Source organism: Filicampus tigris, chromosome 18 (genome assembly GCF_054856515.1).
Source record: "Filicampus tigris isolate MCC_2025a chromosome 18, RoL_Ftig_1.0, whole genome shotgun sequence".
Classification (NCBI taxonomy): Eukaryota; Metazoa; Chordata; class Actinopteri; order Syngnathiformes; family Syngnathidae; genus Filicampus; species Filicampus tigris.
The window spans coordinates 5530012-5553112 of record NC_141234.1 but is presented as its reverse complement, the minus strand read 5'-3'; the positions used below and the strand labels follow the sequence as shown (position 1 = coordinate 5553112).

General features: G+C 43.3%; 2 protein-coding genes across 5 annotated transcripts; both read left to right on the top strand.

The window, feature by feature from the left end:
- Positions 1-456: 456 nt before the first annotated feature.
- On the top strand, positions 457-5421 carry pygo2 (pygopus homolog 2 (Drosophila)). 2 transcript variants are annotated; one of them, XM_086014986.1, is made up of 4 exons: positions 457-680; positions 1259-1320; positions 2488-2540; positions 2836-5421. In XM_086014986.1, the coding sequence occupies exons 2-4, from the start codon at positions 1269-1271 to the stop codon at positions 4486-4488; spliced, it is 1758 nt and encodes a 585-aa protein (XP_085871112.1). In that variant the 5' UTR covers positions 457-680; positions 1259-1268; the 3' UTR covers positions 4489-5421. The 2 variants fall into 2 exon arrangements, with proteins under 2 accessions (XP_085871112.1, XP_085871111.1); XM_086014985.1 differs by having other exon boundaries at positions 1256-1320.
- Positions 5422-5638: 217 nt separating this feature from the next.
- Positions 5639-23089, top strand: cgnb (cingulin b). Of its 3 annotated transcripts, none has more exons than XM_086014982.1 (21): positions 5639-5799; positions 8441-9465; positions 9540-9625; positions 9718-9787; positions 12284-12372; positions 12488-12620; positions 13364-13576; positions 14587-14735; positions 15405-15431; positions 16179-16284; positions 16579-16779; positions 17653-17742; positions 18190-18444; positions 18516-18686; positions 19568-19729; positions 20649-20738; positions 20815-20898; positions 20976-21094; positions 21173-21281; positions 21637-21800; positions 21884-23089. In XM_086014982.1, the coding sequence occupies exons 2-21, from the start codon at positions 8470-8472 to the stop codon at positions 22008-22010; spliced, it is 3441 nt and encodes a 1146-aa protein (XP_085871108.1). In that variant the 5' UTR covers positions 5639-5799; positions 8441-8469; the 3' UTR covers positions 22011-23089. The 3 variants fall into 3 exon arrangements, with proteins under 3 accessions (XP_085871108.1, XP_085871110.1, XP_085871109.1); XM_086014983.1 differs by lacking the exon at positions 5639-5799 and adding an exon at positions 6722-7023; XM_086014984.1 differs by lacking the exon at positions 15405-15431 and having other exon boundaries at positions 5641-5799.
- Positions 23090-23101: the final 12 nt, after the last annotated feature.

The following is a 23101-nucleotide window of genomic DNA, read 5'->3' as shown; positions in this document are numbered from 1 at the left end:
ATCGTTATCAGGCTTCTGAAAAGCTTGCTAATGAGCTGATCATTTAAATTATTTGACATTCTTTCAAAATATGTTATTACTTATTTTTTAATAAAGTACACCGTTGTAGAGTGCTACTTCTTAGATAAAATATATCAGTGTTTTATTTTGTATGCTTACTAGTAAAATTAAAGTTCTTAATTGGCTCTATAATTAAAGTGTCACTTGGCTTTAATTAAACGCCGCACAGAGGGAAAGTGGTCTGTTCCAAAATGGATGTCTCGTAGCAGTGGGTAAATACGACAGAATCGATTGCATACAAATAACAATACACAGATAAACTGACAATTCATTTCAACTACACATCGTTATCAAAAGCAAATGTAATAATAAAATGTAAATGGAAGCACATAACAACTTTACTTTTTTTTTTAATTTATGATAGACACGTGAACACCCCCATTTTAGGCCGACGTGTAACCTTCCACCATTCGGGTTACTCCTGTTCGTCCCTCTTTGTCCGGTGGCGAGAGAGAAGGCCACGACAGATTATGGGACCTTTCGCGTTTTTCCTCACAAATTCGAGTTAAATGTTGGACCAGCGAGCATACACCGAGCGAGCGAGGACCGGTTTGCCGGCCGTGACACGCCGGGGAGTTTGAATTTTAAACGGGACGAGCGGCGTGAGCAACAGAGAAAGGGTACAGGTTTTTTGTTTTTTTTTTGCTTCCCCAAGATGGCTAGCTGTTAGCTCGCGAGCTAACGCTAGCACAGTAAAACAGCACTTGCCCCGCAAAAAAACATGAAACGGTTGCTTGTTCTGTCTTTTTTTTTTAATTTATTTTTTACTGATGTGATAAGCGGCCACTTGTCATAAATCACAATTACGGGTGTATAATGGGGAATTTGTGGCATAGAACCGCGGCTACGTGTGAGCCACTTTGGGGTAACGTGGCTAGTTAGCCACCTAGCACATCTGTAAATGATCATTTTTAGACAGGGGACGGTGGGACTCTTTAATTGAGTTAAACTGGAACTTAAAGAACAGAAGGGTTTGTCATAGCAACTAGCTCACTTCCGCTTTTTATTTTTAATAACCTGGCGTTGATTTGGAGACCAAATCCCGGCGTGACAGACTTGGGCCAGTCACCCAACTAGAAGCCGTGTGGTTGTGACATGTCCCCGAGGTGGTAGACGTCGTTCTCGCCGTCACCGTGGTCATTTTTAACCCCTTTTTCTCTTGCATATGAACGGTGACACGCCACCTCACCGGCAGTAGTGTTAGCTAAATGGCTGCCGAATCGGGGAGACTACTGGCGGGACAAGGAAAACGAGGCAAAGGTAGGAAATTGACTTTCACCCCCCTCATCACTCCCTCCCTCAAAAGAACAAAATCCGACTGGATTCATCCATTAGGCTGCACTGGTGCTGTTTTAGCCCCCCTCTATGTACCTGACTGTCCCTGGCGGTGGCTGTTTCCCAAAGAGGTTTCAAGACTTCTTGCTATGAATGGACAGTGAACTCCCACCTATTTGCAGTTCACCATTCACAAACTTAATTAACAATATTTATACTTTTTTTTGTGGAAAGCTAACAATTAGACGAAACCCCGTTAATCACATGGTTCCAAACCCATCCACGATTGGTGAAAATCTGTACCATTGAAAGAACATTCGCTGGCTACAACTCCTAAACAATCACTTTTTCGCAAACCGACCCATGTACAGTACAACTCCCAGAACTCCCAGAGCGGGCGTTTGGGCAAAGCTAGTGAATGTCTAGCCGAAGGGCTGTATCACAACTCGGCATCAATTAAAGCTCGATTCGGTGGATGCTTCAGAATGAAGTCGGGAACAGAAATAAACACGTCTTGCCAGGTGGCAATTTTGCAATGCTGCTTCAAGATCCATGAGTCAGCCATGGGCAAGGAAATGATATGCTTACAAAAACTGCCGAGCTTGAATTGTCAAATGAATGAATTGTCAAGGGCAAAAAATGAACTGCGATATAGCAGATGTTTTCTGTATTTGCTGAAAACTCCCCAAATAGGCGAAAGGTGAGTTTTTCTTCAGGGTATAGTTATTAGTTAGGTTCCACAGAAAAAAAAGTTGCGGTTATGTGAGTTTGCGAATTGGCAGGAGTTCACTGTACCTTGGTATCCTCATGTTTTTTCCAGTCCTCCTCCCCTCATCTTCTGCCTTGTTTGCGGCCTTTCTCTCCCCATACATGCTCTTTTCCTTGCGATTCTAATAGTAACCGCCTGGATGTGCAGCATCTTGTCTATGTCGCTTCATTGACTTCATCTTGTCTGTCAAACGTGGGACAGGCAAAAAAAGGCCCTAGGTCTAAAAAAAAAAAAAAAAAAAGAAAGATCTGATCCACTCTGTCACTAAGGGGTATTGGCCAATCCAAATGTGGCGCTCCTCTCAACTGATGGTCCACCAACTTCATAATAACATATTCCTCCTTTTTCTCCCTCTCCTCTGCTTATTTGTTCCTCTCTCGCAGCCTCACAAATGAAGAGCCCGGAGAAGAAGAAGGCGAGGAAGTCCACATCACAGGTTAGACTCATTTGATAAGCACACTCAAATAAATGCGAGCATGTTACATGGCGACAATCTTCTGGAAAAATGTAATATTAACATTTGAGTTCTTCATTGTGTGTGACATAATTCCAAGAGACTTCTGGGTGACACGTTTGACTTCTTCTTTGTTTTAGTAGAATTAAATATCAATTACATACACAAATTAATTTGACCAAATAGATGTGGGAAAGTAGCCCGACGGGTGCCACTTTCTTCTTCTCTTCTGTACTGGTATGCTATGTGCTAATACTACATTTCTCATTATATTTAGGCGGCGGGGTTCTCTCACCTCACAGAGTTTGCGCCCCCTCCCACGCCCATGGTGGACCACCTGGTGGCCTCCAACCCCTTTGACGATGACTTCGGACCACCATCGCGGCCCGGTGGAGGTGGCGGCCCTGGCGGTACCCCGTTCCTTCCCAGTCCAGGTGCAGGCGGGGGAAGCGGCTATGGTGCCGCGGGCCGAATGGGTGGCGGCGGCGGCATGGGTTTCATGGGGGGGCCGGGCAGTGGACAGCCTGTACCAGGGCGCAGACCACCATTTGGACCTCCCTCCAACGCCGGACCACCTCACCACCAGCTGGGCTTTGGGGGCATGCCTGGTTTCGGAGGAGGGGGAGGGAGTGGCGCTGGCGGAGGAAGTGGCGGTGGTGGGTTCCCTCCCGGGGGCCCGTCGCAGTTCAATATACCACCAAACTTTAGTCCCCCAATGCACCCTGGGTCAGGCTTTAACCCCATGTTGTCTCCAGGTGGCATGGGAGGTCCCGGTGGAGGGGGCCCACCCCACCCTCGATTTGGCATGCCGCCACAACAGCAGCATGGACAGGGCGGGCACCCTTTCAACAGCCCGCCGTTACCTGGTGGAGGAGGCCCCAGAGGGCCTCCGCATGGGCCCATGCCTCCCATGGGTGGCATGGGGCCCGGTCAGGGGATGAACATGATGAGTGGGATGGGTGGTGGTCCTGGAGGCAACATGTTGGGGGGATTACCAGGCATGCCCCCTCAAGGACAATTCCCCCCTTCGCAGGATGGCCCCTATCCTGGTCCCAGCCCACCGGGACCCGGCAATGAGGATGGAAAGAACTTTGGCGGAGGAGGACCTCCCCCTGGGCCTCAGCAGCAGCAACAGCAGCTTAACTTAAACCCGAACGGGCCCCCTCCTCCTAGTAATAACACCCCTGGCCCTCCTCCTAACTCTGGTCCACAGCAGCCCGGAGGAGATTTCTCGGGCCACCCTGACATCCAGCAGCCCACTGCCAGCGCACCTGGCCAGCCATCCTCGGCGCAGCCCCAGTCCAACCCCAACTCCTCCCCCAGTGGGCCCCTGAATGGTTCGGGCCAGCCCCAGCACCAGCCCCCCAACAATGCCAACACCCCCAACTCGAACAACTCCGCCCAGCAGCAGCAACAGTCCACGCCGCCCAACTCTGCCCCGGGCTCCGTCTCCCACAACCAGCAGAACAATACCCCCGGTAGCGGCGGTCCCATGCCCAACACGGCCCCCAATTCGGGTCAGAACAACATGAGCAACAACAACGGAGGCAACACCCCCGGCAGCAACCCCAACCCGCCCTCTAACTCCACCTCCACTCCCAACACACAGTCCCCCTTACCCCCCGGACCGTCCGTCCCCTCAGCTGGGCCCGGCTCGGGCCCGGGGAAGCTGGGCGGCCCCGGCATGGTGTTCCCCTGTGGCCTGTGCATGTCGGAGGTACACGACGACCAGGATGCCATCCTGTGCGAGGCCTCGTGCCAGCGCTGGTTCCACCGTGACTGCACGGGTCTGACGGAGCCGGCCTACGGGCTGCTGACCAGGGAGAGCGCTGCTGTGTGGGCCTGCGACTTCTGCATCAAGACCAAGGACATCCAGGCCGTGTTTGTGCGCCAGGGACTGGGCCAGCTGGTTGCCGCCAACGAGAGCTGAGGGGGGAGGGGGCATTTGACGAGCCCTTTACTCGTTCACTACATAACCATCACTTGACATCCATCCTTATACCTAAAAATAGCACTTTGAGTGAGATAAATGCCCCCCAACACCACAACAGGAAAAAAAATATGAATGTTAACTGACACACACTCTTTTTCGGACAACCAGCACTGACGCCAACACACTACCTCACACACACTGACTGGCACACAAGTTCCCGCACTGATTGAATAACCCCCACACAGTAAAAATTGAGTTCAGATTGAGTCACCCCTGTATCCGCCCCGACATATATTTATTAACATCACACAAAGAGTGCCTGAACTTTTCATAAGTATTTGTAATCATTTTCTGGTTATTAGGTCATGAAACAATCGCTGTAACATAATAATGTTGAATCCAAAGCAGAAGCAAGCGGGGCTTAACGTGTTGTGTTCGTTCATACCTCACCGAGCAGAAATCATTGTAAATATCAGCATAAAAAAAAAGAGCCGGCTGATGAACAAAACTCAAGTTTTTAAAAAAAATATATGTGAAATTCAACTCAGCCATTTTGTCCTTATAAATTGTGAACTCAGTGCTTCTGACATCCTTTTTCTTTGAAAACGTGGCGCATCAAGTAATGCAGTAACTGTCCCGTGTTGATATTCTGGCCTGCACCAGGGCACCAAATGACAAGAGAGGGGGGAAAAAGAGAGATAATTTTGTTGATTGATATTGTCCCTTCATGATTTAATGTCCAAGTTGCCTTTCTTTTTTTTGTTGTCTTTATTCTGAACCTTTGAGCTTTTTGTACCGGCTGACATTTGTGTTGTGCTTTGGCGCCTTCTAGTGTATGCTGGAGGAACAACACGGTGAGAAAAACGATGCAAATGAGGTGTGTGTGGGAAGGTATTGAAAATTGAAGTAAAGACAATTTTTTGTACATAAGTCTGATCATTTATTCTCACGTTTCTCCTGGTGTTAATATTAAACTTCACTAATGTTATGACATTGTACTTTAGGCCACGGTTGGCTTTAATTGTCTTTCAGGTCTTACTGAAATTACGGGTGAGTAAGAACGATTTAAAATGTTTGCGACGTTATTTTTCACTAAAGTATCACCTGAGTTAGTGCCAGGATGCTGTTGAATGGAGCGCTCAGTACCCTCCCTCTTCCTCAGCCCCCGGCCAATGGCATATCTCCGGAGGCGTGGCTACGGCGGGCAGGCGTGTTTTGCAACAGGTTGCTCTGGCAGCGACGAGCAGCAGGCTCCGATAGTCCCCTTGGTCTCATCCCACCCGGACGTTTCGGGATATTTCCGTGCAGGTAAATTTGCCAATAATGCATGTTTAATTGCTCCTACTTTAATGTTTGAAATGTGTTTTTTTTTAAATACATATATTCTTCATGTTACCATCGCGTAGTAAACGGGCGCAAAAACAAAAGACTCCCTGCGTTAATTGGATCGCAGCTCGTTGCGTAAACTAGGATAAGTCGTTGTTATTATAGCAACCCTAAGCTTTAAATGGGATACGACGGCGCATAATGAATGTTTACATGTCTTCTCTTGTGGTTTCGACGCACACCGATACCGACTTACCGGACAGGTGGGTGTGACGCAATCGCCCCGCAGCAGAAATTGAAGTCTTCTAAAAATCCTTGCGTGCTTCATTATCATTATTTTTAATGTGCTTTGATCTGTTCTTGCAGCCATGAATAATCATGACCCTGAAAAGTGTTAAAACAAGGGGACAGTTAATTTGGCTGACTTTGAGGAGATTTTAATGAAGCTCAATTAGCATATTGTTGCTGTTTTGCACAAGGTGAGCCCCCCAAAAACGTGAACACCAAAGGAATACCACAAGCAGGATAGCTTCTCCAATGTGGCATTTTCCCTTTAATTAGACAACCCACAAACTATAAACAAGGCTGGGTGTATTTTTTTATTGGTCTGAATGTGCTTAGAAAAATATTCATTTTGTAATTTTATTTGACACATACCCGCTTTCATTCTACTTAATTATTGATGCATATCATTCAGTCCCCTTGAGATATTGTTGAATCCTCAAACATAACAAGTCACACAAACATTGCAATTGATGATAACCATGTTGATACCAAAAATATTGGCGTTCATTGTCAGTCAGCCCCTTGCTTCTCTTTCTTTTTTATTCCCTGGAGGAATACTCAAGTTGAGGAGAGAAAGTAGAAGCATCCAAGAAGGAAGCAAGGGGGCAGCTTGGCCTGTTTGTCAACATTCCCGCCTCGGTTCACAGTTGTTGCGGCGCTCCTGGTAGTCCATCAAGAAACAGAGGCAGACGCTCTTTTTTTCTGAACTAGGCTACCCATCCTTCCCACTTGTGAGGATGCAGTCCCCCTCAGTGGCTGTCGTGTCCTCTTAATCACTCTGTATTCCATCCAAAGGCAAAGCACGCGCCACGCCGTGTGTAAAGGGACTGTCTGGAATCCGTGGAATGTTTTTTCTCCCCTTTTTTTTTTCCCTCTAACAGAGTGAAACAAAGGCTGACTTTGATTCCCTGGATTCCCAAGGTAATGTGTGTTACACTATAACTGGTCAGTTAGAGCAGGTTAGACTTCATTTCCTGTTGAGGGTTGCAACTGCAACTGGAGCCTATGAAGTCTTGGAATTTTTGCAATCGGAAATTAACATATTCTGTTCCAGGTTCAAACTGTGACAATCAGAATAATACTAACTGCGGGATTCCCCCGATCACCAAAAAAAAAAAAAAAAATTGAAAGTATCCGAATTAGGATCGAACTGCCATGACCAGCCATAAGAAACATGCACACCAACTTGCGTTTATATCTGTTTATATCAATTCTTTGCCATCACTGGTATCCTTCCTGTTGTTTGGCTGAAAAAAATATAAAGAAAAAGCACATCAGTACAGTTAATCCTTACTATGGAATCTCTCAACTATGCTGGTCCATTTCCCCCAATAATCGTGGCCAAATTTTGAGGTGCTTTGAACATTTCTGATGTTTCGCCATCATTGCTCGGTGAGGATGAGAATATTTGTGCTCTGTCTCGCTATTGCCACTCAAAGTGACAAAGTCAACACACTCCGCCTGAGTGACTCCTTGGATAACAGTCTGGCAAAGAGCGAGGGGAGGCCCATAGTGAACAGAGAGCCTTTTTTGTTTTATGCTCTGCAGAGCCAGAACAATAAGAACGAGTATTACCCCAACCTGGGTGTACTCTTCTTCCACGTTCATTATTCTTCAACATGCCAAGGAGTGCTAACTGTTTCGAGTCATGCCAGAAAACATAAATACGCGTTGGCAGGAGTAAAGCGTTTTTTTTACGTTTTGGCATGACACAATGGAAAGACACAAAGGTTATTATTTGTGTTCATTAAAACTCCTGCGGTGCAAAAGCCTCATTAATGTCATTAGTGATGGGAACCAAGACTCATGAAAGTCTTAAAAGCTTCTTATAACGGCCTAAGTATTTCTCTGGACTGCTCTAGTGGAAACAAGTCAGTTATCTAAACAGCATTTGTGTTTGCGTGCGTCTATTTGTCATGCCTACGGGAGCAAGTGTACACTGAAGTCGGGGTTGTTTTGGTGTGTGTTCCAAACACGCCCCCGTGGGGGTGGAAAGCGATCCAGTGGCATGCACACAAAACATTCCCATTAAGAAGGAATTCGAACCTATTCTTTAGAGCAGTGTTTTCCAACCTTCATTGAGAAAGGGCACATATTTTACCCACACAAAAAATCTCACTGCATATATATGGAGATGATGATCTTGTCTTTATTACTATGAATTCCGGGCCTGTTTAGTTGAACACAAAAGTGATACGTTCCACACATTCCCCAATGGCAAGTGACTATTTTGATCGGCGATCAGTCAAGGATGTAGTCAGAAATCAGCTGGGTCCACCCCCTGGCGTGATCCGGAACACAGATAAATCACCTCATTTGCATTTCCGTTTCCCAACAGGCTACCTGTGAACCAGCCCGGAAGTGGCCATGAGTACTCTATCCGCCGACAGAAAGCCCCTTGTGGACTACGGCGTTCAGATCCGCTTCATCAAGGACCTCCACGACACAGGTAGCGCACCACCAGACAAATCCAGAGGAAGCAACTCCGCCTCGCCCCATCCTGCCAGCAAATATGGGGTGGCGGTGCGTGTTCAGGGGATTTCCGGGCAGCCGTACGTGGTGCTGAACGACGGTGCCAAGGGTGACTCGTATGGTGTTCAGCTTAACACACCGGCCGCCAGCCCTGCGACGCCCTCGTCACCATACAAGAGTGCTCCCAAAAGCAACGGAGCGGAGTTCACCACCCCTCACACCACTGGTGCGAGGAACGCGCACTCTCCAGAGGACGAGGACGGGGAAATCTACCAGAGCCCCTTGAGACGACCTCCGGGAGACGGTCAGGCGGGGAGTCACGGGGAGGAGGAGCCCAGGACTGCAGAACCCCAAGTCAAAGCTGCTGCTAGTGAAGCACAGAAAGTCCAGGATGGGACTAGTAAGGAAGAGTACAATGAAGCCGGGTTAAAACCAGTCAAGGTGAACGGTGCTGGACCCAGAGGGTTCCAAAAAAATGGATTCACAGGGTCCCCTTCAAAATCCGCCAACAAGCAGGTTCCAGAATCTTCTACGGAGCCCTCGACGTTGACCGACGAGAAGCCGATCGACACCAACTCCCTCGCTCCGATCAATAAGCTCATCAGCAAATTCAACAACAGGACGCCAGGTGGCACCCCACAGACCAGGGGCCGGAGCGGCGCCCGGCAGCAGCTCAGGTTTGACGAACGCAAGCGCTCCAAAAGCCTGGATGCCCGGAAAGAAACTTCCAGGCCCTCGTTGCCTTCGCCGACCTTCAATCCCTACGCCTCCTCTCTGACTTCCGAATTGTCAAGTTGTGAGCCCGCACCATGGGGGGTTGCGCAGACGAGCTTCACATCACAGGCAAAGTACACTGCCAAGGAGAAATCTCCGGTCATAGCCCAAAAACCTGTAAGCTCCAGTTAGATAGTGATGGCTTTACATGTCAGCGGCTTTACTCATACTTGTCGCATTCCCCCTTCAAGGAGGTACCACCGAGGACCCAAAAAGTCATCGGCGGTGGGGAGAAGGCTCAAGCCAAGCAAGCTATTTACAATGGTCCCAAAGAAGGGTAAGTAAATCTACTAAGGCACTGGGACCGGACTCTTAGTGAGGAATCCACTTGAGCGTTATCCTCCTCCCCATCTGTTCGTCTCCCATCAGCACCAGTGAGAATGAAGCATCCCTCAAAAGTAAGACCAACCTTGTCTACGAGACTACCAGCACCTTAAAGGTATGCTCAGTTTGTTGTTTTTATGAACCCAACAGGATTTAATCTCTTTTCTTAGCACAAAACTCTTAAATTGAGCAGTAGCTTTGTTGAGGCTGATTCTTCAATACTTTCAGGACGCTCATCATTGATGTAACTAATCCATGAATCTTTGACGTAACCATGTTAGTAATTTACATCCATTTATCCATCCGGTCATTCTGTAAAGAGAACTAGTTGAATCTGACGTTTTAAAGACCACCTGCTAAACTAGCTAGCTAAGTAGTTCACTGAACCTGTTACAGCTTCTTCAAAGGTAATGAATAACAGCAATTAGTTTTGAACCAATAGAAATTTTGGTTAAAAACTAATCCGATATGCTATCATGCTAAGAAAGTGGCTAACTTAGCTCTCAGCGAGCACAAAGTTCTCAAACTAGGCTTGTTCTGACACTATATGTTGATATGTTATATTTTCCTATGCTAGATGCTCCATTAACAATCGCTCACACCTTTTTAAGTGTGATTACAAAGCCCACAAGATTTCGCTAGATATAGTTAGCGTAGCACAAAATCCCGATAACTGATAGTTCTGACATTCTGTATTATGTTGCCCTGTGAAATTGTGCCATTCTATCAAGTTAGTATGTTGTATTCTTTGTGCTGTTTGTGTAAAGGGGAAAATGTAGAATGGTGATTGTTTTACTGTAGCTAAAAAATAAAATCTTAAAGCTAATCAATTGACAGCGAACAATTAGCAAATGGCACACTGGTGAGGTCTTGCATGTGGGTCAGAGTGTGTCTGGTGTAATGTTCTGCTAATGAAGCAAACAGATGGCTGGCAGCGTGTCCTCCTTTGTGACAAAATGAAGCAAGGCGCACTGTTTCACTCAGTCCTCTTTTGTCAGCTCATGCAATGATTTAAGGGCCGTTTCAATCCTGCCGCTCTTATGAACACATGCCGCCGCTCTTAGAAATGTGCCAGCTTTTCTGCATAAATTTCCATGCAAACCTACCCATGGTTGTGTGCGTTATGGCCTTTTTGTGTTGTCGCCTGGTCGCTTAGCAACCATGCAAGTGCATGGTCATTGAGAGGCATTAATATTTAAGGTGTATTGGAACCCAGCACTTGCCAGGGGGCTTTTCCCCACCACACGGGGGTCCTAGAGTGGCCCAGTGTTCTTTGTGGCCACCCACGCAATTTTTGCATTTTTAATGTGCGTTGTACTAATTACCAAAATGATGAAGTAGGCATTTGTGTTACGTGAAGTTAGGATTATTAAAATGCATTTGCCTGAATTGCCAAAAATGTGCATTTGCAGTTATTTTATAGGAGGTTGGTTTACTGTCTTTTTTTTTTTTTTTTTTTTTTGTGCATCTTGCATGAGACCACCCTGTTCCTTGCAAAAGCTTAGTTTAGTAACTAGTATCTTGGTGACAGTTGTGCCGGGAAGCAAATTATTTTCATTAAATCCTGTGGCAATAAATGGACTGGGAGGACCTTAGACTATTGTATATCCATTTTGTGATCCTTCCAGAATATACCGTTCATGTCTGTCTGTCTGTGTGTGTGTGTGTGTGTTTACTGCAGTGTTATGTTTGCCACTGACACTGTGGTGTTTGTTTGCTTGCCCCAATGATGCCAGAGTGTTGGGTTACACAACTCGTTTGCTTTTGTCTCCATTGTGTGACACATGCTTGCTTATGACAGTGGGAAATGGCATTACTGTATCTAGGCTGGAGTTTTCCAATTTTATTCCATCCTTAAATCAGTGCTGACTTAGCACTATTTATTTGCAGTCTGGATGCTTAAAATCTCATGCGCTGACACTCCCCCCAGTCCCCAGAAGTTTCCAATTACACAATCATAAAGGGGCTAAATTCGTTGCTTTTTTGGAAAATAGATGTTAGAGAGATAGAGGAAGTCATTCAAGGTGACAACACAAAGCAGCCCTTGCTTTCCTCGCAACACCATAGCTCCGCCCAAGATCATTAACGGTAACAAAAGCCATATTCGGCATTTTAATGAGACTCAACCGCCCGCACAAAAGTGAGCAATTTGAACCAGTGTATAACAAGTGCTTTTTTATTCTTTGGCCTTTCCGACAATAGTATCTCAGAGAACCTTTACGAAGGCACAGAGAAAATGTATCTCTCCTTTTGGAAAAAAAAAAGGGGGGGGGGGGGAATGAGGTTCCCTGAGGAGCAAGATACTTCTTGGTTCAATGTTTGTGTGTGTTGCTGTAATGAGTGTGTAGGAAGATAAGCGCGTGTATAGATCTCCTTCGGCAGCCTTGACAAATGGGGGCGGCAGTGGGCGAGCGTCACCTATGTATGCTCGGCAGCTGTGCGCGTGTGTGTTTGTCTTAACAAATTCACAGCATGCCGCCGGTCCGACCGGTTCTCCGCAAGAAACTCAAAAGAAACTAGGGCAAAGAAAAGAACCAAGGCAGATAATACACAGCGAATAATGTATGTGCAAGGTTGACTCCACTCTTACACTGTACGTGTCTGTGTGCAGAAGGATGGAACCCAGAAGAAATTTAACATCGTGGAGCTCGAGGAGCAACTCGCTCACTGCAAGAAGCAACTGCAGCGAGCCCATGAAGAGTAAGGGTGTAGTATAGAAAATGTATATATAAAAAGAGCCCAACAAGCATTTAACCCACACATACAGTATATGGCTAAAACGTAAAATGGCACCGGTACGCGTGTGTATGCGTAGGTTGGCCGAAGAGCGCATCGGTCGAGAGATGGCCGAGTCTCGCCTGCGTCTGCAAGAAGATCAACTGGCTGAGCTCCAGGAGGCGCTCAGGAGGGTCTCGGAAACGGCGCCCCACCCCGACTCGCTGAGGACGGTACGAACGCAAACTTATTACCCAATTTGTGCGGACAGGGAATCAAGTCGATATTTTCTGACTGTAATGTCATGGGAATCTTCATGTGAAAATGTAAAAAGCAAAAATGGCACCAAAGTCATTTTTGAGTCTCGTGAAATACTAATAGTGGAAATTGATGACTATCAGTCTGATTTCATATAATAAAAGAATGTATTAAACATATAACAGTAAAAGTCAAAGTAAAAAGATGAAAAATAATATTGAGAAATACATAATGAGAACAGCCATGTGATGTGATTAAGTATTTAAACTAGTGATGAAATTAAATGTAAATAAAATAAATAGCAAACATAACAATAAAAGTTTAAAAAATAAGAATCCAATCATGAAAAATATAGACTAAAATACAATATGAGTAAGTAAATATTGATGAAATTGTATTGTCAATACTTTAAAAAAAAAACGGAAAAGTCAATGAGAAATTGCATGATGGCAACACTAATTATGACTATTTTTTGTTTTAAATGACACACATGTATGATGAATAATTAATTCAATTGTAATAATTTTAAAAACAGTTAATTATCAAATATTGTTAAACGTTTAAGTTTTTTTAAAGTTTTATAACAAATAAAAAAATCAAGTGAAGCTTACAAAAATAAGTAATAAAAAGATCCATATGAGTATGATTGAATTGGACACAATCAATTGAGTATATTACATATCTGAGTGTTTTTTTTTTTGTTTTTTTGTGGTGTCAGGACGTGGCGAGCCTCCAGGCAGAGCTGGCCGAGGCATCGGCGCGACGGCGGCATCAGGACGAGACCCTGCGGCAGCGCGAGCGCGAGCTGACGGCTCTGAAGGGGGCGCTCAAGGAAGAGGTGGAGTGTCACGACCGCGAAATGGAGATGCTCAGGGAGCAGTACGGACTGGACATGAACAACCTCAAGAAGACCATGGAACAGCTCACACAGGTACGCCAGCGTCATTCCGCTACTTTTGGGTCCGGCGTTCGAGTCGTCTAAAAGTCAGTCGGGCTCAGCTCGCCGTGCCTGCCGCGACTTAAAAGAGAATTCCGCCACTTGTGATCACTGCCGAAAACTTTTCAAGAGTTTTCCTCGCAGCGGATTTTGGGGTTCGCATTGCGTGCACTATTTCTAGAACGTGTGAGGCCAAGTTTGAAGGCCTTATCGGAGGAGACGTGTTGCGCAGTAAAAAGCACAGTCGGGGAGGAAAAAGCGTCAGACAGACTTTGAGTGCAGACACTTTTGACAGTTGCGCTTCTCGTTCTTCTCAGGGTGCATTTTTACATGCGGTTCAGGAAGCTGACATCTGCCTGTGGAATAAACATCAAACTTGGGCTGCATTTTAAAATCACAACTATCTAGAGGCGTCACGTCTTGGTGTAGCACAGTGTGGCTCATTATCCAAGTTGATTATTGTTCGCTGTACCAAGGAACTCAACTAGGGCAACCTAGTGGAAGCAACTAGGGTTTACTTTTAGTCAATTTGTTTTCCCCATCTAATATTTTTTGTCCTTTTTTTTTTTTTTTTTTTTTTTTTTTTTTTTTACCTACTCCTTGTCAATACTTTTTTTTCATTCTTTAAATATTTTTGGAAATACTCATTCTTTATGTAAAATATTTGTTTCCAAAAAATATATTTTTTAAATGTGTATTTTTTTTCCTTATTTGTGTTCTATCGTCATTTTCTTTTTTTCTTAAATATTTTGGAGGATATTTAGAAAGTAATACTTTTCCCTTTTCATCAAACGTTTTAATTTTTTGGTGACTATATTCTATTTTTTTTTTTTTTTAATCTCAGTATCATGTTCGGCTTTATCTTGACTACTTGACTATTGACCACTAGTTGTCGGTTCATCTTTAGTGTGAGTGTAACATAATTCCATCTCTGGGAGAAATAAGATAAAAATATGTTTTTTGGTTTGTATTTTTGCAGTAAGCAATTTTCTGTTTTTTGTTAGTCACAGGACCAGATCGAGGAGGACCGCGAGCGCGTCAATGCAACCCTGGTGAGCCTGGAGGAGGAGTTGGACAGCTGCAGGGATCAAGGAGAGCACTGGAGGTCGCAGCTGGACGCCACTTCGCAAGAGCTGCAACAAACGCAACAAAAGTGAGACTTGCTTACATAATTTCTCCCTGTTTTCACTCCATTAGAACCTTTCTCATAACATTCCGACTTCATTGGCATGGATTTTTTTTCTCATTAAAATTTGACATTTTTTCCAAAAAAATAAATAAATAAATAATCCCTGATAAAATGATCACGTCACTTTTCCATAATATTATTGGTCTTTTACAATTCTGACATTATTTCCATGAAAGTAACACAATACAATTGCGCCTTTTTTTCTTTTCAATTTTTGGGAAATATGACCATATTTTATTCATAAAACAGATTTTTCCGCATTCCCCTGAAACTCTTCAGCATCACTGTCATTTTGCCCTTTGAACAGTATCTGTGAAAATGAACTAGCCACAAACAAATAGTTGCGCAATAATCTGTACCGTATCATCATATATTCCCATTATATATTCTGTGTTATCTTTTGGAGCGGGCCTTTATGTACATTTGCTGTTTACTTCTTCCACTAGGTTGTCATTACACATTCCAGCTTTGGCCCCACATCAAGCAACTTCTCTATTTGATGTTTTTCTTTTTTTGTCCATTTTTAATATCCCACAGTTCAAAGCAGCATGCGTGGAGATGTTATTCGTTCCTTTTATTGGAGTCTCCTTTAGCTTTCTTCTATTTTTAACACCTGCACTTTTCATCCGGCAGGACGGGGACGCACTCCGGCAGTCACATGTGAGAATTTAAGAGAGCGTGTTTGGCTTTGCGTAGACCTAAGTTTCAAATCAGATGAGCTGTCATTTTAGAGAGTGGATGTGTGAGAGTGTTGAGCCCATTTGAATTACTAACTGGAATCACAAACCCAACACCCCCCCCCCCTGAAATAATTTTTAAATTGATCAAAAATCTAACGGTAAGTGGCCTTGGACCAACAGCTTCACCCCATTTATGCTGCAAATTTAAAGAAGACATATTATGCCTTTTTTTTTTCCGCCACAATTGAAACGGTTCCCAGGTGCCCTATTAACTGCACTTGCTTTTCTCAAAATAGCCCGAATATTCTTTGAAAATAACCTGCTTTGAAGGCTATGCTGAGGACGACTTTTAAAAAGTATGACGCCTACTCCCCCATCATTAAATTCTGACATCATTAAATTCATCAAATGTGATAAGTTCCCATTCTGACGTTCTGTAAAATAAAAGAATAGCAAGTACGCAGGGGTCCACAGTGTTGTGAAAGTTTTCTTGGAACATAGAAACTCTGCGTGGGGGTGGTATTATGTAAATGAGTCCAATTAGAGACTTAACTCTGTGTTATCTTAAAAAGTCATTTTTCCATAATATGTCCCCTTTAAACGTGTGGTTCTTTTTATTTTCTGTTTGTTTTCTTTTGTGGTCTTGCAGTGTGAATGTTGCATGTGCTTATCTTAGCCGTAAGCGTCCTCTATAACCTTGTTGTCATCTTGCTTGTCACTGCCGTAGGCTTCTGAAGTGTCATGTGGAGAAGGAGGATTTTGAAAGCAAGCTGAAGGAGGTCCAGGACTCGCTACTCGCCGGGCACAAGCAGCACTCGCTCTCATCGGCCGAGGTAATGCAACACAAATTGAACAACTCTTCGGGTAGCACGTTTCAACAAGAGTATATTTTGACCGTGTTTACAAGTAGCTCATTAAGGATGTTACAATACAATCAATATTCGGCGTGCTTACACTAACCTCAGTAATTAAAGTCCACTTTGTATTTTGAAGTAAATTTCTCCATATTGTTCCAATATCTTTTAGTAGATCATAAAGGGAAGTAACAAGCACATAGCCTATTTATAAACCTTATTAAAGTGCTCTCCAGTCTTGGTCCGCCTACCCATTAAATCCTCATCCTCAAGGAGCTTCAACGTTGCCATGACAATCTGCGCCAAGCCCGCCTGGCAGCGGACGAGCAAAAAGACGCCCTGCGCGACAAGAGCGATGCCCTGGAAGCCCTGAAACGGGAGAGCGGCGAGCGTGAGGCCCACCTCCTTGCGCAGATTGCCGACATCAAGGCGCAGAAGGACGAGCTGGAGAAGGCCCTTGAAAAAGCCAAAGAGGTGACCAACACCATCTATGCCAATATCTATAGTAGACAGCTACCAGGGTAGCATCCGAAATCATAGTTGACACAAACACTAGAGTTAACGGCTGAGCCCATTGATACTCATTTGCTAACTAAAGGAGTAGAACTTCTTGAAGTCTTTTTTATTTTTATTTTTTTAATTACTTTTAATACTTATTTGTCCCCCCCCAAAAAAAAATTGCAAAATTGAATCTTCATCATAAAATATTTCTGCATCAAAAAACAAAATGCTTGCAAAATTACTTTTTTTTTTTTTCATGGAAATTTGTTTCCAATTTTGACTTATTAACAAAAAAATAAAAATAAAACTGAAATAAAATCTTTTTGGGTCTAAAGGTTTTCTGGCATTATTTTCCTTTGAACGTTGCAATGTTTTTCTCCTTTTTTTGGGGGGGTGAAATAGTGATGTTTTTCCCTCGTAAAATTATAACCTAATTCAGATTTTTAAAAGTTAGGAGAAATTCAACATAATTTTGTGTATAATTGATTTTTTTTTTTTTTTGCCAAAGTTCTGTATTAAAAATTCTCATATTTATCTCTGAATATTATTACAATCTGTCTCATACAATTGAAATGTTCTTGTTCTTTTTTTTCCCTAATTAAATTACAGATATTTTTCCCCTCATCCAATTGTCTTTTTTTCCTCATAAAATGTTGATGTTTTCCTTAAAGAATAAAATTGCAATTCCTTTTTTCCCTCATTAAATGTTCTTTATAATAATAATCTATTTTGCCTCCTAAATTCATGGCTGCCAAGTTTGTGTGTCACGAATCGTAGTATACAAAGTGTGTAAATTCACAAGATGTGGTTTACTGAGCGAGAGACTCGTTTGTGTTTTGCGTGCAGGCATCTTCTTCCTCTTCTGTGGTGGATCACAGCACCAACATGGAGCTCCAGGAAACAAACACTCGCCTCAGAGAGAGAATCGCCCGCATGGTACTTGCTGCAGTACTGTACAATGACAACAGCAGCAACTAAAACACTGCAGAGCTGCACCCACAACACACACATACACACACACACACACACACACACTACCTTATGTAAATGGATATACTGTACAATAGAAAAACAAACAGCCTCCCACACACTCTATTTCCAACCCTGAATGAAGCCCGGGAAATAATCCCCCTCTTCGATTCAAAATAATCTTATTTTTGTAAAGTGATATGCAGCAGAAACAGATTAACAGCAAGTCTTACATTTGTCTTGGAATATTAGCCAATGCCTCACTTCTGGAAAAATTTCAACTATCTAAATTTCTGAAGTTTTGTAGTCCTGTCGTTATTTGCCCCTTTTTCATCCTACGAACAGTGGATGAATTACCTTACCTTGTGGTAGACGAAACCTCACGAATGGACCAATGTGCCTCCCCCCCGGCAGAGGCTGCACTCCAATGCGGCCAGGAGCCCCGAGGCCGAGGAGGCGATGGAGGCCCTGGGGGATGAGAACCGCTCCCTCAAGTCCCAGCTGGAGGAGGCCAAGCGAGGGACGTCACGCCTGAGCAAGGAGAGGGACGAGCTGAACCGCCGCCTGGAGGAGAGGGACCTGGAGCGCGAGGCCCTCCGACGAAGCAAGGCCGACCTGGAGGAGCAGAAGAGGCTCCTGGACCGAGCGTTGGAGAAGATGAACAAAGAGGTTCTGGCGCCACGCCGATGTACCTTTCCAGACGCTTTGCCCGGGTGTTCATGTGAGCTTCCCGCGTACAGATGGAGGCGGTGATGGGCGACTCTCGTCAGTCGGTAGCCACCCTGCAGACGCAACTGGACGAGTACAGGGAACGCTCCAGGAAGGACTTGCTGGAGGCACAACGCAACAACAAGGACAGGATGGCCGAGCTGCAGAGGGCACAGAGCAACCTCAAGACTCAGCAAGAGGAGGTCAGGACTTCACACATACTTTCATCTTCCTAAAAATTGGAATATTGTATTTTTTCTTTTTTTTTTGTGTGTGTGTGACTGCTTATTTTTTGTATGGCTATGCATAAAGAATGGAAAGCCATTAGTGTCATTATATGGCCAGATACAGTGAAATTACTGTACACTGTTTTGGTGTGTAGTGAAAATCTTTTGATTTTTGTTAAAGCTGTTTCCTTGTAAAATGTTTTTTTTTCTTTTAATACTACACTTAATTCTTCTAAAATTCAGTTACAATTTTATTATGTTTTTTCCTGTAAAATCACAATATGCTTTTTGGAATATTTCTCTTGTAGGTAAAATACTACTTTTTAAAAATATGAAATCAAAATAATTTTATGACCTTTTTTTTTCTCTTCAAATTACATTTATGGCAAAATCCCTTTCCCCCCACTTGCACAATCCTGATATGCCTTTGATTTGCCAACATTTTGACTTTTTTTTCCTCATAGAATCCAAAACAATTTGTGACGACAAAACTTTAAAAAATTTTCCTAAAATTATTTTTTTCCCCCTCTTAAAATTGTGACTTTTTTTCTCGTAAATATATACATTTTTCAAATAAAATTCTTTCTTGTACTGGATTTTTTTTTTTCCCCCTTGTGAAAAGGTCATGCTTTTCATAAATTCATATTGGATTGGTAACTTATTCCCTGTTCAGATAATAACAGATATTTTTTTATATTCCTCACATATATACTTCTTCCAGGCGAAGTTAACCATGGAAATATAAAACTACTCAGGCCTAACATATGGCCTGTATAAAGATAAAACCTTGTTACACTTTTATGCGTAGAAATGTAGCAAGCTCAAAGTCCCACTGACGTGCTAATGTGCGTCTTCAGGTGTCCCGGCTGAAGAAGGACCTGCTGAGCTGCAGCGAGGAGCGAGACGGCGCTCAGCTGGAGCGAGACCTCCTCGGCAACCGCCTCAAACACCTGGAGAGCGAGCTGGAGTCGCAGAAGGGAACGCATACGGACCGCAACCGTGAGATCAGGGGCCTGGAGGTGAGGGGGTCAAACAGGGTTCCTAACAAGGAATGCTCACACAGTGACTCGTCTTACATGTTATGAACCTCTAATAGACGCTGGGCCCAAATTAGTCGGCAGGTGTGTCCTGCACTTTGCACAAATAAATACCTCCCACAAATAGTCACATCATAAAAAAGAGGGGGAAAAAGAAGTCATAATTGTAATGTTTTCCGATACAAATGTTTTAAAGAGTTAACTGATGAAACCAGTAACGCACCATTGCTAACAAAACAGCAGCTCCTACCAAAGCAACCATTTTTCCTGTAATTAACTTTATCTGACTCCAAATTTCATTTAACCTTTTTTTTTTTAACTACACTTCAAAGACTTAAATTTTATCGTCATCTTTTTTCAAAATTAAATTTTCCTGTAAAATAATTTTTCTCCGAATACAACTTATTTTTCTTTACTTATGATTTTGCTTCCCCCCATTCTTTTTCTTGCTTAATTCAAATTGTTTTTCTTCAAAAATGTATTTTTAGATTTTTTTTTTCAGGGGCATTGCATATTTGCAAATTTGTGATTTTTCTCAGATTATGCTTTTATCATAAAATTGATTTGTGTAGAATGTACAACCTTAACTTAAAAATGTCAGGTTTTCTCCACAAAGATTTTTATTCTAATAAAATGAAATTTTGGGGGGGCTAAATTCAGATTTACTTAAGAAAATTCTATTATTTTAAATATTTGTTTGTCCTTTTAGATCACTATGTATTTTTTCTTATGTGATTAATTAATATACATTTTCTCCAAATGGATCATGCATCTTAGCACAATTTGTAAACGAGTCCTCTTGCACAGTATTCACGATGATCTGGTTTGTGTGGAGACTAGCAACAGTTAAGCAAATCCCCAGCAAGAATTGTAATGTGTTATACATCGTGTATGTTGCCAGGATAAGATCAAGACCCTGGAGATCGAGTTGGACGAGGAGCGAAGCAGCGTGGAGCTTCTGAACGATCGCATCACACGTAGTCGAGATCAGGTCAGACAAAACGGCTTCACTCAGTCACGTTAATTCGCAAGTATTGTAGTTGACTTGCACACGTTTTGCCTTTCAGGTGGACCAGCTGCGCTCCGAGCTGATGCAGGAGCGCTCGGCCCGACACGACTTGGAGATGGACAAGAGTGCCATCGAGAGGCAGGTGGGCAAGAAAAAGAAGGACGACGACCGATTTAGTGGTCCTTCCGTGACGCCATTTGTGTCTCCGGACCCGTGCAGGTTAAGGAACTGAAGTCCCGCGTGGCCGACATGGAGGGCCAGACTCGACCCTCGGCCGGCATCGCCGTGCTGGAAAGCAAAATTCAGGAGCTGGAGGAGAGACTACGCAGCGAGGAACGGTAATAAAAAAAAAAAAAAAAGAATACACAGAAATGAGCTCTTTCAATGTGAGAGTAACGATTGTTCTTCGCATTCAGAGAGAAGAGCAGCATCCAGGCTTCTCAGAGACGAACCGAGAGGAAATTGAAGGAGGTAAACGCCACGCTGGACCAGGAGAGGATCCAGCATGTAGAACAGAAGGATCAGGTAAGCTAAGTGCATCCAAGAGCCTACAGTGGCCATTTTAACACAAGCGGTAGCAGAGCCGAGTCTGTTATACTGCCCTCTGGTGGCCAAGGCGTGCACAATGGAAGGAGCAGCACAATGCCTTTCAAAATGATTTTTTGTTGGTGGGGGAAAAAAAACATGCAATTTTTCTCAATAATTTAATGACTTTTATTCCTCAAAATCAAAGATTAAAATTATTTTCGTGTACAATTAGGACTGCATTGTAAAAAACGGCACTCCTGACAAAATGCAGACTCCTCCAATGGTTACCAGCTGTTCACGCCCCCTGTGAACCTTTTGCCCTCTGATCTTTTGCCTGCCTGTCTGCCCGCAGCTGACCCTGCGCGTGAAGGCACTCAAGCGGCAGGTGGACGAGAGCGAAGGGGAGGTGGAGCGTCTGGAAGGAGTACGCAGGAAGGTACTGAGGGATCTGGAGGAGCAGCAGGAGCTCCAGGAGGCACTGCAGGCCAAAGTCACAGCCCTGGAATCGGAATTGAAGTAAATACAATCCGTTATCATGATCATAATGATGAATTAATGATTGATTTAAAAAAGATCAAATAAATTCTCCCCAAAATCAGACGGAAGACACCGCACTCCCATCGTAGCGCTTTAGCCACGCTGAGCTCTGAGGACGATGACGCATTCTACGACATCAACGTTGCCGCCATCTTGAATGAGAGCCACCACCAAGGCTCCAACTGTTAATAGCCCACCGCGGGAAAAGTCTCAGGCTGAGTGATTTTTATTTTTTGTCCGGCAGCGCAGGGGTTGCCCGAGTAATGAGGTCAATTTTTGTAGAAATTTTTTTTTTATTTTTTATTTATTTATTTTTTTTTTTAATTCGGCAATTTTTTTGCATAATTTCAACTTTATCGTCCATAAATTCCGGCTTATTTTTGCAAAATACATTTTTGAAAATTGGGTACTTTTTCTTGGAGGGTTATTTTTTTTTCAGCAAATTTCTGACTTTTTACTCACAACATTGGGATAATTGTCTCCCACAAAACTTTGTTCTCAATTTTTTTTTCCCGTTTAACTTTTTCTCCTGAATGCCATTTAACTTTTTCTTAAGATACGTCTGTTTACTTGTAAAAACTTCAAACTTTCAACTTAAACCCCCCCCCCCAAAAAAATGTTGTAAGAAATTTACATTTTCACAACTTTTTTTTCTAAATCCGTTTTTTTCTTCTAACGTCTTGATATTTTTCCTGCCCAAGTCAGACTTTTTTTTTTTTCTTGTAATATTTGAACTTTTTTTCTCGCAAAAGATTTTGCTCGCAAACCCTCTTTGTCGGGACATTTTTTTCACAATGTTTTTTGTTGTGTGTCTTCATGCATGTTAAGCTTTATCTCCCAGTGTTTGTTTTTGTATCGAAAGTAGAGTGATAATCTATTTAATATTTTTATTCTACAATTTGAATGTGACTACACTGGGCCTTTTTAATCATCTGAGCCGACACTGGACACTGTATTTGCTGTGTATATTATTCAAGACAATCACACACATTGGCACTGTGACCCTAATTCTATTTTTGACCCAAATACGAATCTAGAAGGCCTTCAAAGTGATGGTTGTCCCAGCATGTTGTTTGTATGCTGCTTCTGTATTGCACATGCTTGCGTCTTTTTGTACATGACATTATTGGAAGGATTTTCTTTTATTCCTGTGGTGAATAATGTTTAGTAAGTCTTAAAAAAATGTTTTAACTGTGTGATAAATTGCTGCAATTTTAGCAGATATTTAAAGTAGATTTTGACTAATAAGAAAAGCCCTATGTCACGTAGTTTTTCCTCTT

What these genes read in the sequence shown, in the direction of transcription:
- pygo2 (XM_086014986.1), top strand. Translation starts at nt 1,269, where the DNA reads ATGGCTGCCGAATCGGGGAGACTACTGGCGGGACAAGGAAAACGAGGC. An exon ending in ACAAGGAAAACGAGGCAAAG is followed by an intron (nt 1,321 to 2,487) that starts GTAGGAAATTGA and finishes CCTCTCTCGCAG; the next exon opens with CCTCACAAATGAAGAGCCCG. An exon ending in CGAGGAAGTCCACATCACAG is followed by an intron (nt 2,541 to 2,835) that starts GTTAGACTCATT and finishes CATTATATTTAG; the next exon opens with GCGGCGGGGTTCTCTCACCT.
- cgnb (XM_086014982.1), top strand. Translation starts at nt 8,470, where the DNA reads ATGAGTACTCTATCCGCCGACAGAAAGCCCCTTGTGGACTACGGCGTT. An exon ending in TCAAGACTCAGCAAGAGGAG is followed by an intron (nt 18,687 to 19,567) that starts GTCAGGACTTCA and finishes GTGCGTCTTCAG; the next exon opens with GTGTCCCGGCTGAAGAAGGA. An exon ending in GTGAGATCAGGGGCCTGGAG is followed by an intron (nt 19,730 to 20,648) that starts GTGAGGGGGTCA and finishes GTATGTTGCCAG; the next exon opens with GATAAGATCAAGACCCTGGA.